Raw genomic sequence first — 14,762 nt, 5'->3', positions numbered from 1 at the left:
ATGATTATCCCCGATGGCATCATCATCAACAAGCAAACATTGATCCATATGGAAAAAACATTTAACCGAGAATTTCTGTGTTGCAAATGGTTGCTATGGGGATTGTTCCACAGGAAACATTTTTTTTAAAGAGATTGTTGTACAAACATTTTGTCCTAGACGCTTTGTTACATCTAAAAACAGATTGTGAATGTCATTATAGTGCGCTCACACACGATCATCCATCCTCACAACCGGGGAGAACTTGAAACAAACATGATTACGTTCAGTGGCTGTGCAATGTGCATTAACAACAATAACTCTGCTAGTTTTTGAAATGAGTGGGTATGAAAAAGTTAAGCTAGAGAAGTCCTTGAATCTTATAGCATTCCTTAAGAAAGGCAGAACCATTGATTGACTGGTCATCAATATTGTGACACCCGAATCAATTAGCGCATGACAAGTTAAGCAGTCCACCAGGACTGTTTCCAGGTATGGGCGTTTCAAATCGTGTTTAGTGGACAAATCGTGTTTAGTGGATTGGTCGTTCGCAACGACGTGATGTGTCAATTCTGTTCAAGGTGGAAGCAGATCGACTTTTCAGATTTTGAGTGGGCTTGGCTTTAACTAAGTGTTTGACCTTCTTCTTCGCAACCTTTGTATCAGTCTATAGACAAAGCCTGCGGGCCTGTTTCTTGATCAAGTGGGCCCTGGATAGGGTCTCGAGTGAGAGCGGTAGAGATTTGAACTTTAACTTCCTTGCTATGGGTGTTAATTCCTGTGGACCTGGTGTCTGGTAATTCCCCGTCTAGTCCTTGTGACTTATCTTTTACGCTTTTCTCAAATGTTTCTATTTAGTTCTTCACGTAGTGGAACTTCTGGAGAACATTGGTCTACGTTTTGATCTTCCTTCAACCCTTTGTTACACTTGTGCTCTGACACTGTGGGTTGGGTGCAGGAACATAGTGAACAGATCGATTGTAGCGGTAGTCGTTTTGATGGCGACGTACTTTAGTTATTTTGACCGCGGAGGTTATTGGAATCATGGTTTCGTGGTAGAAACTGTTGTTGTGCGTCATCTCTTAACGCTCCAATACCTGTTAACGCACCCTCTAACTGGAGTGAGTGCTCCTGGTCAAACTTCAAAACCGAGTAGTCAGGGCTCTTAGCGTTGCAAACTTTTGATGCCTCAAAAGCTGTGCTTGTAAGCTCTCTGAGTTGTAAGATAGGCAAGCCAATGTCGGCTGCAGGGCCCAAGTAGGTAATGAAGGTAGGATACAGGTTCGACAGGAACATTTGTTTAAAAGGTATCAGGTCTTCCATGCCTGTTACAGTAGGCCAAAGTAAGCTGAACGAAGCCTATGACAGTAAGCTTGTGGGTGTTCGTTCTGAGCTTGTTTGACCTGTGTTAGCCAGTGAGCTATCGTGTTTGCGAGTCGCAGAACCACTGAATTCTAATTTCAAAGCTGTGGCAAGTTTAGCGTAGTCATTTAGAACGTGTTGCTGTTGTAGACGAATGAACCTCGTCACGTGTCTATTCGACGTTCGCTTCAACAGGTAAACCCTGTCAGAACCCGTAGTGTTCAGGTAGCCATCCAACACGTCCTCTATGTCAGCTAGGAACGTCTCAGTATCGTTTGGCTGACCTGGAACGGGGTCAAAGGTGGGGAAATTCTTGATGAGTTTGTCAAGGTATTCCGCGTCAAGCGGGCGGAGAGGGTTGGCTTCATCCTGTGGGGAAAGTGGGGCCGAAGGGCCAAGCGGAGAAGCCAAGCTTTGGCTTTGTTGGCCAAGAGGCGCCATATTACTCAGTGCCGAATGGCCGAGAGGAGAAGACTGAGGGACACATGATGGAGGCAATGTCTGAAACCTATCATCTTCACTCCTTTGAGTACAGGGCTCCGGTTGCTTGGATGGACAGTCACACTCTACAGCGTGACCATTCTGGACTTCCTCCAGATGGAATTCTGCTGCATTGCAGAGTCTACTTGAGCGCTTAGAGTACTGATTTTGGACACGTGTCGCACTTGCTCCTTTCGGTCTCAAACTTATCTGTCATGGTTTGCAGATAGAGGTCTTGAGTACGAAGCGAGATAGTCAGTGATGAGATTTCTTCCGCTTGCTTAGAAATCAGGATTTCCATCTTCATCACCAGAGTTCTCTCATCATTCATTTGGTCAGCGAGTTCAATGAGTTCTGCTGATTTGTCATCCAACTTAGTCATTGTGTTTATCAATTGATTTTCTTTGGTCTGCAGAATTTTGAGTAGAACCGTGTTACTCTGAGTAACGTTCAACAAAACTGCCTGCATGTTATCAAATTGCGCGCTCCTGTTTGTAGATAAATCTGTTGAGTTATCTAGTTTGGAGTGGACAACATCGTATTTAGTTTTGGCTAAGTCGAGTTGTTCCTGGAGACGACGATTTTGTTGAAGAGTTTCTGCTCGTTCATCGTCTTAAGTATTTGCAATTACTTTTAATGGTTCAGATTTCAAAACGCAGTTCCTCGACTAGCAGAATGTTTTCATTTCCTGCTTTTGTCAATAATTGCTCAGTTCTCTCCAACTGTCCCCTCATGTTAGCCATGTCTGGCACGTGCTTCAGCTGTGCACTGTGGTATTGGACCGATACCACATTTTTATGGCGATACATCAGTGGGGAGAACCATCACAAAGCTTGTGTTTGATGGTTGATTTTGGAGAGCGTTCGCAATTTCGGATGTTTTTTCTCTAATGGCATAATTAGGGTTGGTATCGCTGCTGAGGTTAGAGATCAATCCTTTTATGGGTGGAGGTTCACTAATTAGCGGAGGAGTGGTGACCACCTCCTTTGATAGCTTGCACATTATTAGAAAAATTTAGAGGAAAAATGTTCCTATTTTTTTCTTTCAAAGTATGGGTTTGGAATTCATTGTAAGCTGCAAAGACAAGTTTGCAAAAGCAAATTGAATTAATGAATCAATACCAATGATTAATCCTACCTGGGTAGGCTATCTGGGTATTCAACTTTAATTAACCTGAGAAGTTGCTTCATCTAGGTTAATATGAGAAGTTTAAAAGTGTCTCATTTGATTGGAAGAACATTAAGTGATGTTCAACAATTTAACTTATGAAATTGAATGAGACGATAATCAGTACAATCTCCATTGATTGGATATCATAAGTGTAAAGAGTAGATCAAATGTTGGGAACATTCAACACTGTGGCACTTCTCCCTAAGGCCGAAACCTTTTGTCAGTACTAGATTACTGAATGGTTTTGCAAAAAAACACATTTTACTGATTGATCAATTTAATGATAAATCAGACCTGTATAGGCTATTTGGGAATTAAACTTTAATTAACCTGAGAAGTTGCTTCATCTAGGTTAGTTTGGAAAAAGTTTACAATGTCTTATTTAGAAAACTCATCAATTTGGATATTATTTAACATATCTATTTCAGAATGTAAATTGCCAGATTTACACTTATTAGTTCAATTGGATAAGACATTGATATCCGTCTGGATATCATAAGTAATGACTTGTGTGACCTGAATAATTCTTCATGAAAGAATATACTAGGGCACATCAGCGGTCAATGATGTCACAAGTTGAAATCAAATGGAACTAGCCGGGCCGGGACTTCCGTTCCGCAAGGCGGAGCAATTTCAACGTAGCACAAGAAAATAAAATGGCTATTTTCCCCTTGTTAGCTTTAGCATGCAAGCTAAACCCTCCTTTGGGCCTGAAAATGCAGCACATAGGATTCCCTTGGCAAGGGAAAGGTTTTACTTAGAACGTATTATGTTCAAACACTTTTCTGCGTTTGTATTTTTTTTTACTATGTTTTAACCGGAATACGCAGCAACAACGAAATGCACCTTGGTCTACTCATGAGAGACACAGAGATATATATCGCGGGTCAAGCATATCTCTCCTGAATTTCAAACGGCTGGCTCTTTGTCCTTGCTCGGGAAATTAATTATGACCGAGCCTACCTGCGTCTGAAACGCGCGAGGCAGAAATAGCCCTGCGTTTGGCCAAACGCTCTATTTCTCAGATTTCTATAATTAGCTTTCTCATACAGAAATGTATTCGCTTACGATACCCACCGACTACGTCAGTAAACAACACGGAGACGGGGAATCCTCAGCACAAACACACCCAATAATGCTTGTCTACCACTCCAAAATGTTTTAATAAAACTTGGTATATTATGTAATCTGTTTTTCAATTTTATACAGGCTGAATCAAAATGAAAGCCTCATTCTATTTTAGATTCCTATCAGGGGGCACCAATAATGTCGTGTCTTTGGCTATGCCGGATTAAAACCTCTCTGTAATTAATATTACCTGATTGAGCTAATCATGTAAATGTAATTAACTAGAAAGTCGGGGCACCACGAAATAATATTTATAGAGCTGTTATCTTCCGAATAAACTCTTAAAGACCTAGTAATATTTTACATCAATAGCAGTCAATAGCAGTCAACTTAATTCAGTCTCATCTGAAAGTTGTAAATTCTTGGGTATCTGCACGAACCCTGGCTAACAATTTGAATCAGCAATACAAAATTGGGTTTAATTATTTATTTACTAAATACCTAACTAATCACACAGAATTACATATGCACAGAATGAATCATACCTTGATTACAAATTACGCCATAGAAGGAAAACATCCCTAGCGGGCGGAACAGATATGACAGCTTATTACACAAAGGAAAGGGGCTGGGTTTGAGTGAAAGAGCGGGAAGACTGAGGCACACAGGGAGAAGCTGTGCTATCGTAAATACAGTATCTGATGCATTCTAAATTACCGCCCATATGGAAAAGGAAAATGCAATAAATATTTACTCTGAGCTGCGCTTCGGTAGGTTGGTGGTAGATGGAAGGCCGTGTTGCCCAACCGAGTCCTTTGTCCTTTGAAGAATGTCTCTGGAGGTAAATTGAATACGTTGTTGTAACGTCATTGTGTGGTAGATGGGATACTCCGTCTGTTTTTTCCTAGCCCACGTTTGCATCTGCTGTTGCTAACTCAATGGATAGAAGGTAACACTTCTGTAGTGAATAAGAGTTCAAAGTTCATACGATTCGCAACCAAAGCTCACGCTGATGTTGGCTTCATTCTGTAGTTATTATCTGAACCATTCTGACATAGGACCGTCGTCCTACATCCTCGGAACATGAGGTTACATTGTCGTTAAGGGCTTATATAGGAAGGGAGAGGAGGGCGTGTTTGAAAAGTTTTATAGCCCATGTCCCTTCACAGGGGTGGGCCATTGATTGAGCAGAGCCCTATCTTATGAAAACCCAATTCTCACATTTTAGAATCTAAAATCACATTTCATCCCCTCACGAATAATTTAATTTTCAAACATTTAAATTGAACAACGATTCCATGTGAATCAGATAATTCTGATGTGTAGACTTTCCACTGTAGAGTTTGTCATCTTATCATTGATGAGAATGTCTCAGATGACAACCGAACTGACATCATATTCATTAAGTACCACCGCATATGTTCAATTGTTCAGATTACCATAACATAAGTCATCCCCCCATTCTACTGATGTTCCCAGAATCTCTATGTTAACCAAAGGTTTTGCAAATGTAACCTCAGTAGGGTAGAGAGAGGACAAAGGGGGGAAAAGAGGTATTTATGACTGTCATAAACCTATCCCCCAGGCCAATACTTTTATACTTGTTTCCTCCAGCATCTTCACAGGGTTTTTTGCTGTTGTTCTGAGATTGATTTGCACTTTTCGCACCAAAGTACGTTCTATGAGACAGAACGCATCTCCTTCCTAAGTGGTATGACGGCTGCGTGGTCCCATGGTGTTAATACTTGCGTACTGTTGTTTGTACCAATGAACGTGGTACCTTCAGGCATTTGGACATTGCTTCCAAGGATGAACCAGACTTGTGGATGTCTACAATTTTTTTTCTGAGGTATTGGCTGATTTCTTTTGATTTTCCCATGATGTCAAGCAAAGAGGCACTGAGTTTGAAGGTAGGCCTTGAAATACATCCACAGGTACACCTCAAATTGACTCAAATGATGTCAATTAGCCTATCAGAAGCTTCTAAAGCCATGATATTTTATGGAATTTTCCAAGCTGTTTAAAGACAGTCAACTTAGTGCATGTAAACTTCTGACCCACTGGAATTGTGATACAGTGAATTATAAGTGAAATAATCTGTCTGTAAACAATTGTTGGAAAAATGACTTGTGTCATGCACAAAGTAGATGTCCTAACAGACTTGCCAAAACTATAGTTTGTTATCAAGAAATTTGTGGAGTGGTTGAAAAGCGAGTTTTAATGACTCCAACTTAAGTGTATGTAAACTTCCAACTTCAACTGTAGGTGGGTGTGGGCAGTGTGGAGTGCAATTGAGATTTGGTTGTCTATGGATCTGTTGAGGTGGTATCTATTATCTCTCCCTCTCTCATTCCCCCCATTGCAAGCTGACCATGTGACTAGCTAGAATTGGAAATCAGCCCAAAGGTCACATCAGGGAATGACAGGCTAGTTTTACATTGAAACAAGCTATTTCAGAGAATCTGATTATGTTATTGATCTGATCTGGGCAAATCCTATACTTCAAATGGGGATATTACTATTTGTGCGATCTGAGAAATGTAGACATAATTTGCTTATAGCTTTCTCTAGAGAACTACGACAGCCTAAGAACCGGCTGAGCAGTCCTAGACCTTATGCTTTTTACCTGCAGAAGAGCAGGTGCTTTTTGTTTACCTGATGAACACTGCATTATCTGAGAATGGTAGGTATGGCAAAAAAGATGTTGATTGAAAAACAAAACATGTGTCAAATTAGCCTAATAGTAATTAGTGGGTGGGGTCAACACGGTTCTGGAAGTCAGCTCCCTGGGAAAAACTATTTCCATGATATTCAGAGTAACTTTCTCTACAATCCTACATGTGCGTCGGCTCTTAGCATTGTTCCAATAGGTGGAGAAAAGTAACATTTTTAGTTCAGAGAATAATTGTAACTTTAGATGTTTGGGTCAGTCCTCCTGTGCATTAATTAGAAAAGTTAGGATATGCAGGGAGAAATGTTCACAGACCATTTGATAAACTACATTAACTGCAACGTGATACATTGTTTCCTCTTTTTGGAAGGCTACCTTTTGAAACTTCATTGTGTCCACACATTCTTTCCGTAGTTGGTCCCCATGCAACGAAATCAGTTTTGAAACTTTTGACAGCTAAGGACTGAAATTAGACACATTTGAACTGTTTAACTGCAACACTTTACGCCTTGAGTTTAATATTTTGCTATCAGATTTCAAACCATTTAAACAACAAACGCAGTTGTATCAATATAGGCTAATTCAACCGGCTCTATCAAACTTCCATGTCTGAATAGGCTGGTTTTAAAACCGACAACTGGAGAGCAATGCGATCTCTCCTTCAATCGACAATAGCGTAGCCTGGTAAATTAAACATAACAATTCGTACTTTTATAGTATTAGCAACAAAGTTTGAAGTCGTTCTCGCGCAAAAACTCACCTGCGAGACCAATGGGACAAGTGTTTGTTCCATAGACCGAGTTTTGATTTCCAGTCCGGAATCAAAGTTCCCACTGCCGCAAGGAGATGAAGCCATTCCCGCCGACCTCTTTATTGCACGATTCACTATTGAGTTACCGCTACCTGGCGTAACGTTTCAATAAATTTGGGCAATGTCTAAATCTTTGGGATTTCTTCCTCTAGTTACACGATCGACTGACTGCCCCTCTAAAAAACCATGCCGTTGTAATCCACTCGTGTTCGACTGCTCCGCTCCGTGCGTCCGCTAATGTCCTTGTAGTTAGACTACTCAACTACGGCAGACCGAAAGAGGACTGCAGCAACTAGGGAGTGGGTTTGTTATCCAGGACTATAGCCGTATGGACAGGAACTGACTGACACATGAGAGAGCACACTGAGGACGTGGGGCAGTTTTACCCTCTAATTTACATAAATAATTTCAGTTTGTCTTAAACTCGTACAAAAGTGGTATATTTTCCTCATAGCTTATAGCCTAACCTAACAGTGTTTCGTTATGGCATAGTTATCCATTGACATGGATAACAAAAACTAACTATGTGATTATATATTCCATGACTCTTGGACAGCATGGAAAGTATTTCTACACTGAACAAAAATATAAACACAACATGCAAACATTTCTCTGATTTTACTGAGTTGCAGATTATATAGGAAATCAGTCAATATATATAAATTAGGCCCTAATCCATGGATTTCACATGACTGGGAATACAGATATGCATCTGTTGGTCACAGGTACCAAAAACAAAAGGTAGAGGCATGGATCAGAAAACCAGTCAGTATCTGGTGTGACCACCATTTGCCTCATGCAGCACGACACATCTCCTTCGCATAGAGTTGATCAGGCTGTTGATTGTGGCCAGTGGAATGTTGTCCCACTCCTCTTCAATGGCTGTGCGATGTTGCTGTATATTGGCGGGAACTGGAACATGTGGTTGTGCACGTTGATCCAGAGCATCCCAAACATACTAAATGGGTTTACATTTCAGGTGAGTATACAGACCATGGGAAAAACTGGGACATTTTCAACTTCCAGCAATTGTGTACAGTTCCTTGCGACACATGGGGCAGTGCATTGTCAGGCTGAAACATCAGGTGATGGCAGCAGATGAATGGAACAACCATGGGCCTCATGGTATCTCTGTGCATTCAAATGCAATTGTGCTTGTTGTCCGAAACGTATGCTTGCCCATACCATAACCCCACCTCCACCAAGGGGCACTCTGTTCACAACATCGACATCAGCGAACCACTCCCCCGCACGATGCCATACACACTGCGCTCTTTGGTTCTGCCCACCAGTGTTGTCAGTAGACCTGAGCTCCCAGGGCTTCAGCCCCGGATGTTTTTTGTTTGTTTGTTTTTTACAACTCACTTTAATATGAGTTTCCGTAACCACACATCACTTGCGTTATGCAGTATTACATTTATATAATAGTATTACATTACATTTTTTGTTTTATTTTTTGGCTTGCCTCTGGATAAGAGCGTCTGCTAAATGACTTAAATGTAAATGTAAATGTAAAATGTAAATTTATTTTGTGTGCACGAACAGCCCCAAAAAACATTGCAGAAGATCAAAACAAACAATGAAGTCACAAAATGTTGTCATAATATATGGGCAAACTGTTCCAAACCTTTTTGGGAAGCATGCGGATGTAAAAGTATAGCTTCCGTCCCTCTCCTCACCTCGACCTGGGCTCGAACCAGGGACCCTCTGCACACATCAACAACAGTCACACACAAAGCATCGTTACCCATCGCTCGACAAAAGCCGTGGTCCTTGCAGAGCAAGGGGAACAACTACTTCAAGGCCTCAGAGCGAGTGACGTCACCTATTGAAACGCTATTAGTGCGCACCACCGCTAACTAGCTAGCCATTTCACATCGGTTACACGGACGCCTTAAGCCAGAGGTTTGTGCAGGGTTGGTGGTAGCTAACTAGCTAGTCTCCCTCAGTATAAGGGTTGGTGGTAGCTAACTAGCTAGTCTCCCTCAGCATAAGGGTTGGTGGTAGCTAACTAGCTAGTCTCCCTCAGCATAAGGGTTGTTGGTAGATAACTAGCTACTCTCCCTCAGCATAAGGGTTGGTGGTAGCTAACTAGCTAGTCTCCCTCAGCATAAGGGTTGGTGGTAGCTAACTAGCTAGTCTCCCTCAGCATAAGGGTTGTTGGTAGATAACTAGCTACTCTCCCTCAGCATAAGGGTTAGTGGTAGCTAACTAGGTAGTCTCCCTCAGCATAAGGGTTGATGGTAGACTAGCTAGTCTACCATCATAGACTAGCTAGCCTATAGGAAAGCTAAGGATGCTGATATACAGTAAGTCATGATATTAAGAAAAATGTTTATTTCAAGCGAGTGTATTTTGGGGGTTTTGTTTCTTTAGTTTGGTTGGCAAGTAGCCTAGTGGCGTTTGGCCAGTAAATGAAAGGCTGCTGGATCAAATCCTCGAGCTGACAAGGTAAAAATCTGTCGTTCTGCCAACTGAACAAGGCAGTTAACCGACTGTTCCCTGGTAGGCCGTCATTGTAAATAAGAATTTGTTCTTAACTTTCTTGCCTAGTTAAATAAAGGTTAAATTGAGCTTGACTGGCTAGCCACTTCGGTAGCTACTGGCTGGCTAACGTTTTTCTGACTGAAGCACATACTGTATTTTCTGACAGGGACACAGTGCCCACCTGTGGAATGAAGCTGAACCCTGTTTACAATTAGCAATGTTGTGGTAGAACTGACTAAATTAAAGGAATCTTAGAAGTCTTATAACCTATTCCATTCCACAAGTTGGTGGTAGCTCACTAGGCTCATGTCAGTTATTTACATATAGGCAATTTAAAACAAAAATATGTATTATTAAATTGTTGAAATGATTTAATTGATCTTTTATTTGTATTACTCTTTTTATTCGCTTAGCTACTTCCTTTTTCCATTGTTGTTGCATTGTCAAGAGGTTAACCTACAAGTAAAGCGTTTCATTGCACTGAGTACTCCCTGTTTATCACGTGTATATGACAAATAAACTAACTTGAACTTAGAAGGGAAGGAAAGACAGAAATAGAGGGGAAAAGATGGCCAGCTTTGTGGTTAGGTTGTATGTGAACACAACATTGAAAATACATAGGCACTTAAGTTATGTGTCCTCAAATGTTATTTAATCCAAAAATCTTGCATTAGCTGATAGAACTGATTAAATAAAATGTATCATAGATGTCTTATTATTTCATTCTACAGGTCTTTTTTTTGGCTCATGTCTCTTTATAGTCATATAACCAAGGGGCTATGCAGCTTTTTATGTCATGTTTGGAGTTGTGTTGCACTGATATTTGGACACTTGACTTTTTCTTCACATTTCAGTTGCCCTGGTCGTGTCAGTATACAGTAACTTTAAAAGAGCAACTTCCCCTAAAAAACAACTTCACATTTAGAAAACAGCCTATGTAGCATCGATATGAGGCGGAAACATTTATTCTACTGTCAAAATTGACAACAAAGTGTAAATAGGATCATTTTGGTTGTAAAATCAGTCTGTGTTTTGTGAGACTAATGGTAGTGACTGCATCACACCACCTGATTGTAATGCCTGTGGTAAATTTGGGTTGACTTTGGATAGCCCTATGGGGTTAATTGGGGATCATCTGTAAATTACACACAATGCACATGGGACAATATGTTACAATTCCAATAGCTCCAAATTCCAATTACTTTAAAACCTCAAACCTACTATGAATTGTAGAAATTCATATACAAATATGGAAACCATTTAATGAGAAGACTAAAAGGTGTGCAACATGAAAATATTGTCTCATTTACATTGTGTAAATTCTTGTCGGTCCCTAACTAGCCCTGGAGAGTTAGGTCGCACACCAGCCAACTAAATCATTTTGGGCTAACTATTCGTACCTGTGAAAACACACACAAGACACCGACCTCAAACCACACCCTGAAACCAACTCACCTTTGAATTCAGTCATGGCCGCTAGCATTTCTCAATGAACCAAATTTAACATGAGGCCAAATCAGGAAGTACAGTCGCCCTTTAAAAACTATCAAATAACATGTTGCACGTCTACCTTGCTTCCTTCCAGATGTGCCAAGGAGGAGGACAGATGAGAACAGCAGGCCAGTGGAGCATTTAGAACAGCAGCATGGTAGGGAAGAGGATGATTTAGATGACCCAAATACAGGCTCAAACAAGTTACCCCAGTATCCCCTTGACCGTTTTGGATTGGAAAACTGAAGAAGATGATGAAGAGACACCAGAAGAACAGAACAGGCCATAATAGAAGAGGATAGACAAAGGAGACAGTAACAAACAAGAACCTGAGAAAATAATGTTTCATCATATTTGCATACTGTTTTACCCACTTCATAAGTATATACTGTATTCTAGTCAAGGCTCATCCTATATAACTACTGCTTTACATACTTTTCTTATTCATATACTGTCCATACTGTCTATACACACAATTTCAGATATTTATTGATTTCTTTCTTTAAACTTTTGGTGATTTGTGTATATTGTTTTGTCAGGTCTACTTCACTGTTGGGAGCTAGAAACAAGCATTTCGCTGCACCTGCGATAACATCTGCAAAATATGTGTACCCGACAAATTAAATGAGATTTGTCGGATTTTGACAGCTTCAGACAAGACACAGACAGCAACAGACAAGATACAGAGAAAGTGACAGAAGAAGGCAGATGGAGAGAGAACAGAGGTGGGTTGAGCACACAGTAGACCAGCAGTAGACTGTATCACTTCAAGCTATTCTATAGATTCAAATTAGTTGTATTTATTTACACAGATTATAACAGGTGAAATACAGACATTGGAAAAGTAAAACATGGTTGACAAAATATTTTCAGGGAGGGGAAATGCCTGTGAAATTACTATTAAAACAATTGTTTACTTTTACACTTTTTAAAACCAGGAAAGGACAGGAGAGGAGGGTAGACAAGAGACAGCAACATAGAATACTAAGAGACAGCAACAGATGAGAAAGTGTGAACACACACTCACTTAAAGCTGCTCTATGGATTCTAATTACTGCACTGTGTGTGTGCGCGTGCGCGCATGCTCGTGTGTGAGAGAGAGTGTTTGGGTACTGTGGGATTCTTGAATCAGTTTGGCTCATTGGACAGGTAAGAATCCATGTTTGAACTTGTTGATTGTTTTTTTGCAATACATTGTAGATGTATGTGTTCCAGAGTGGAGAGACCCATAGTAGCTACTGTAATTGAATACTGCTGTGGCAGGTGGGAAGGTGAAAGTTACCTGAAAAATATCTAATCACACAATGTTTATCTCAAAGTGCACTAAATTCATGCATTTAGCTGTTGAAATTCAATTTTTATGCTGGGGGAGAATGCCCCTGAACCCCCCTACTGATTTTGGGCTAAACCACAATATCTTCAAATCCTAGAAACTCCCGACTAACCACCATGTTTATATAGTAGATACAGAACAACCACATCTCGTAGTGCTTTGGTTCTACCCAACATGTTTATATAGTGGATACAGAACAACCACATCTCGTAGTGCTTTGGTTTTACCCAACATGTTTTTTAGAGGTTGCAGAACAACCACAGCTCTCAGATCAGCCGTCATAGAATCTACTGGGCTGAATGGAATTCGAGTGAGATTGGATGCTTGAACACTGGATTGTGTGTTAAACTTTGACGATGTACAGGGCTTTTGCTTATTAGTCTATTCTACAATTCAGGGGTTATCATAAAGTTCAGAGTTATCTTATGCTTTACATTTATCAAGAACAACATCTCCTACATTTACAAGTGATCAAAAACAGGAGACTAACAAGTTCAGAAGCACTGCAATTACAATGTAGTCCACGTAGAGTTGTCCTCTACGGAGTATACAGTTGTGTTGGTCTGCAATAGGGAAATTGCCAAACATTGTTACATTGACTCGCTGATTCATTTTGTCAATACCAAGAGGCATCCTCCCAGACGAATAGAACACTACTTATTCAGAGCAGTCCTTTCATACTGTATTTCAATGTCTTTTTTTTCTAATCTCGCTTTTTTTTCTAATCTCCCAGACAAATTGACTGTTCTGTTTTTGTTTGTCAACAACAACAAAAACTATCTGAGAAACTTTTTTGTTTAAGCATATCCGCACTGTCCATTTTTCATTTTGGGGGAATTGAGTGCCAGCTCCTATATAAAACAAAGTAGCCTATCACCGGCCATGAAAAGGAATGGAAATGTTTTCCATATTTTTTGTTAATGTAATTAATGAAGGCACACTTAAATATTATCCTATCAATCACTTAAAACTCGACATATCAGCCATCATCGGAATGACCCTTCAGTGTGTGTCTGTGTGTGCTGCGTGTGTTCCAGTGCCAGTGCGTGTCTGTGTGTGCTGCGTGTGTGCCAGTGCTAGTGCGTGTCTGTGTGTGCTGCGTGTGTGCCAGTGCGACATTTCAGCAGCAGGTAGGCTAAAATGACAGACAGACTAAGTACAGTGCCTTGCGAAAGTATTCGGCCCCCTTGAACTTTGCGACCTTTTGCCACATTTCAGGCTTCAAACATGAAGATATAAAACTGTATTTTTTTGTGAAGAATCAACAAGTGGAACGACATTTATTGGATATTTCAAACTTTTTTAACAAATCAAAAACTAAAAAATTGGGCGTGAAAAATTATTCAGCCCCTTTACTTTCAGTGCAGCAAACTCTCTCCAGAAGTTCAGTGAGGATCTCTGAATGATCCAATGTTGACTTAAATGACTAATGATGATAAATACAATCCACCTGTGTGTAATCAAGTCTCCGTATAAATGCATCTGCACTGTGATAGTCTCAGAGGTCCGTTAAAAGCGCAGAGAGCATCATGAAGAACAAGGAAAACACCAGGCAGGTCCGAGATACTGTTGTGAAGAAGTTTAAAGCCGGATTTGGATACAAAAAGATTTCCCAAGCTTTAAACATCCCAAGGAGCACTGTGCAAGCAATAATATTGAAATGGAAGGAGTATCAGACCACTGCAAATCTACCAAGACCTGGCCGTCCCTCTAAACTTTCAGCTCATACAAGGAGAAGACTGATCAGAGATGCAGCCAAGAGGCCCATGATCACTCTGGATTAACTGCAGAGATCTACAGCTGAGGTGGGAGACTCTGTCCATAGGACAACAATCAGTCGTATATTGCACAAATCTGGCCTTTATGGAAGAGTGGCAAGAAGAAAGCCATTTCTTAAAGATATCCATAAA

At 40.5% G+C, this 14,762-nt stretch overlaps 1 protein-coding gene across 1 annotated transcript in view; it reads right to left on the bottom strand.

Moving 5' to 3' along the window:
* The window catches only part of LOC118399639 (alpha-catulin), a 117,441-nt gene extending 109,542 nt beyond the window's left edge, over positions 1-7,899 (bottom strand). Inside the window, exon 1 of the mRNA XM_035795892.2 lies at positions 7,491-7,899. Coding sequence (XP_035651785.2) covers positions 7,491-7,586 — 96 coding nt within the window. The 5' untranslated portion in view covers positions 7,587-7,899. The remainder of the gene's footprint in view (positions 1-7,490) is intronic.
* Between the last annotated feature and the right edge of the window lie 6,863 nt (positions 7,900-14,762).

Source organism: Oncorhynchus keta, chromosome 20 (genome assembly GCF_023373465.1).
Source record: "Oncorhynchus keta strain PuntledgeMale-10-30-2019 chromosome 20, Oket_V2, whole genome shotgun sequence".
NCBI lineage: Eukaryota > Metazoa > Chordata > Actinopteri > Salmoniformes > Salmonidae > Oncorhynchus > Oncorhynchus keta.
The sequence above is the reverse complement of the archived record's forward strand: the minus strand, read 5'-3'. Positions and strand labels throughout refer to the sequence as shown.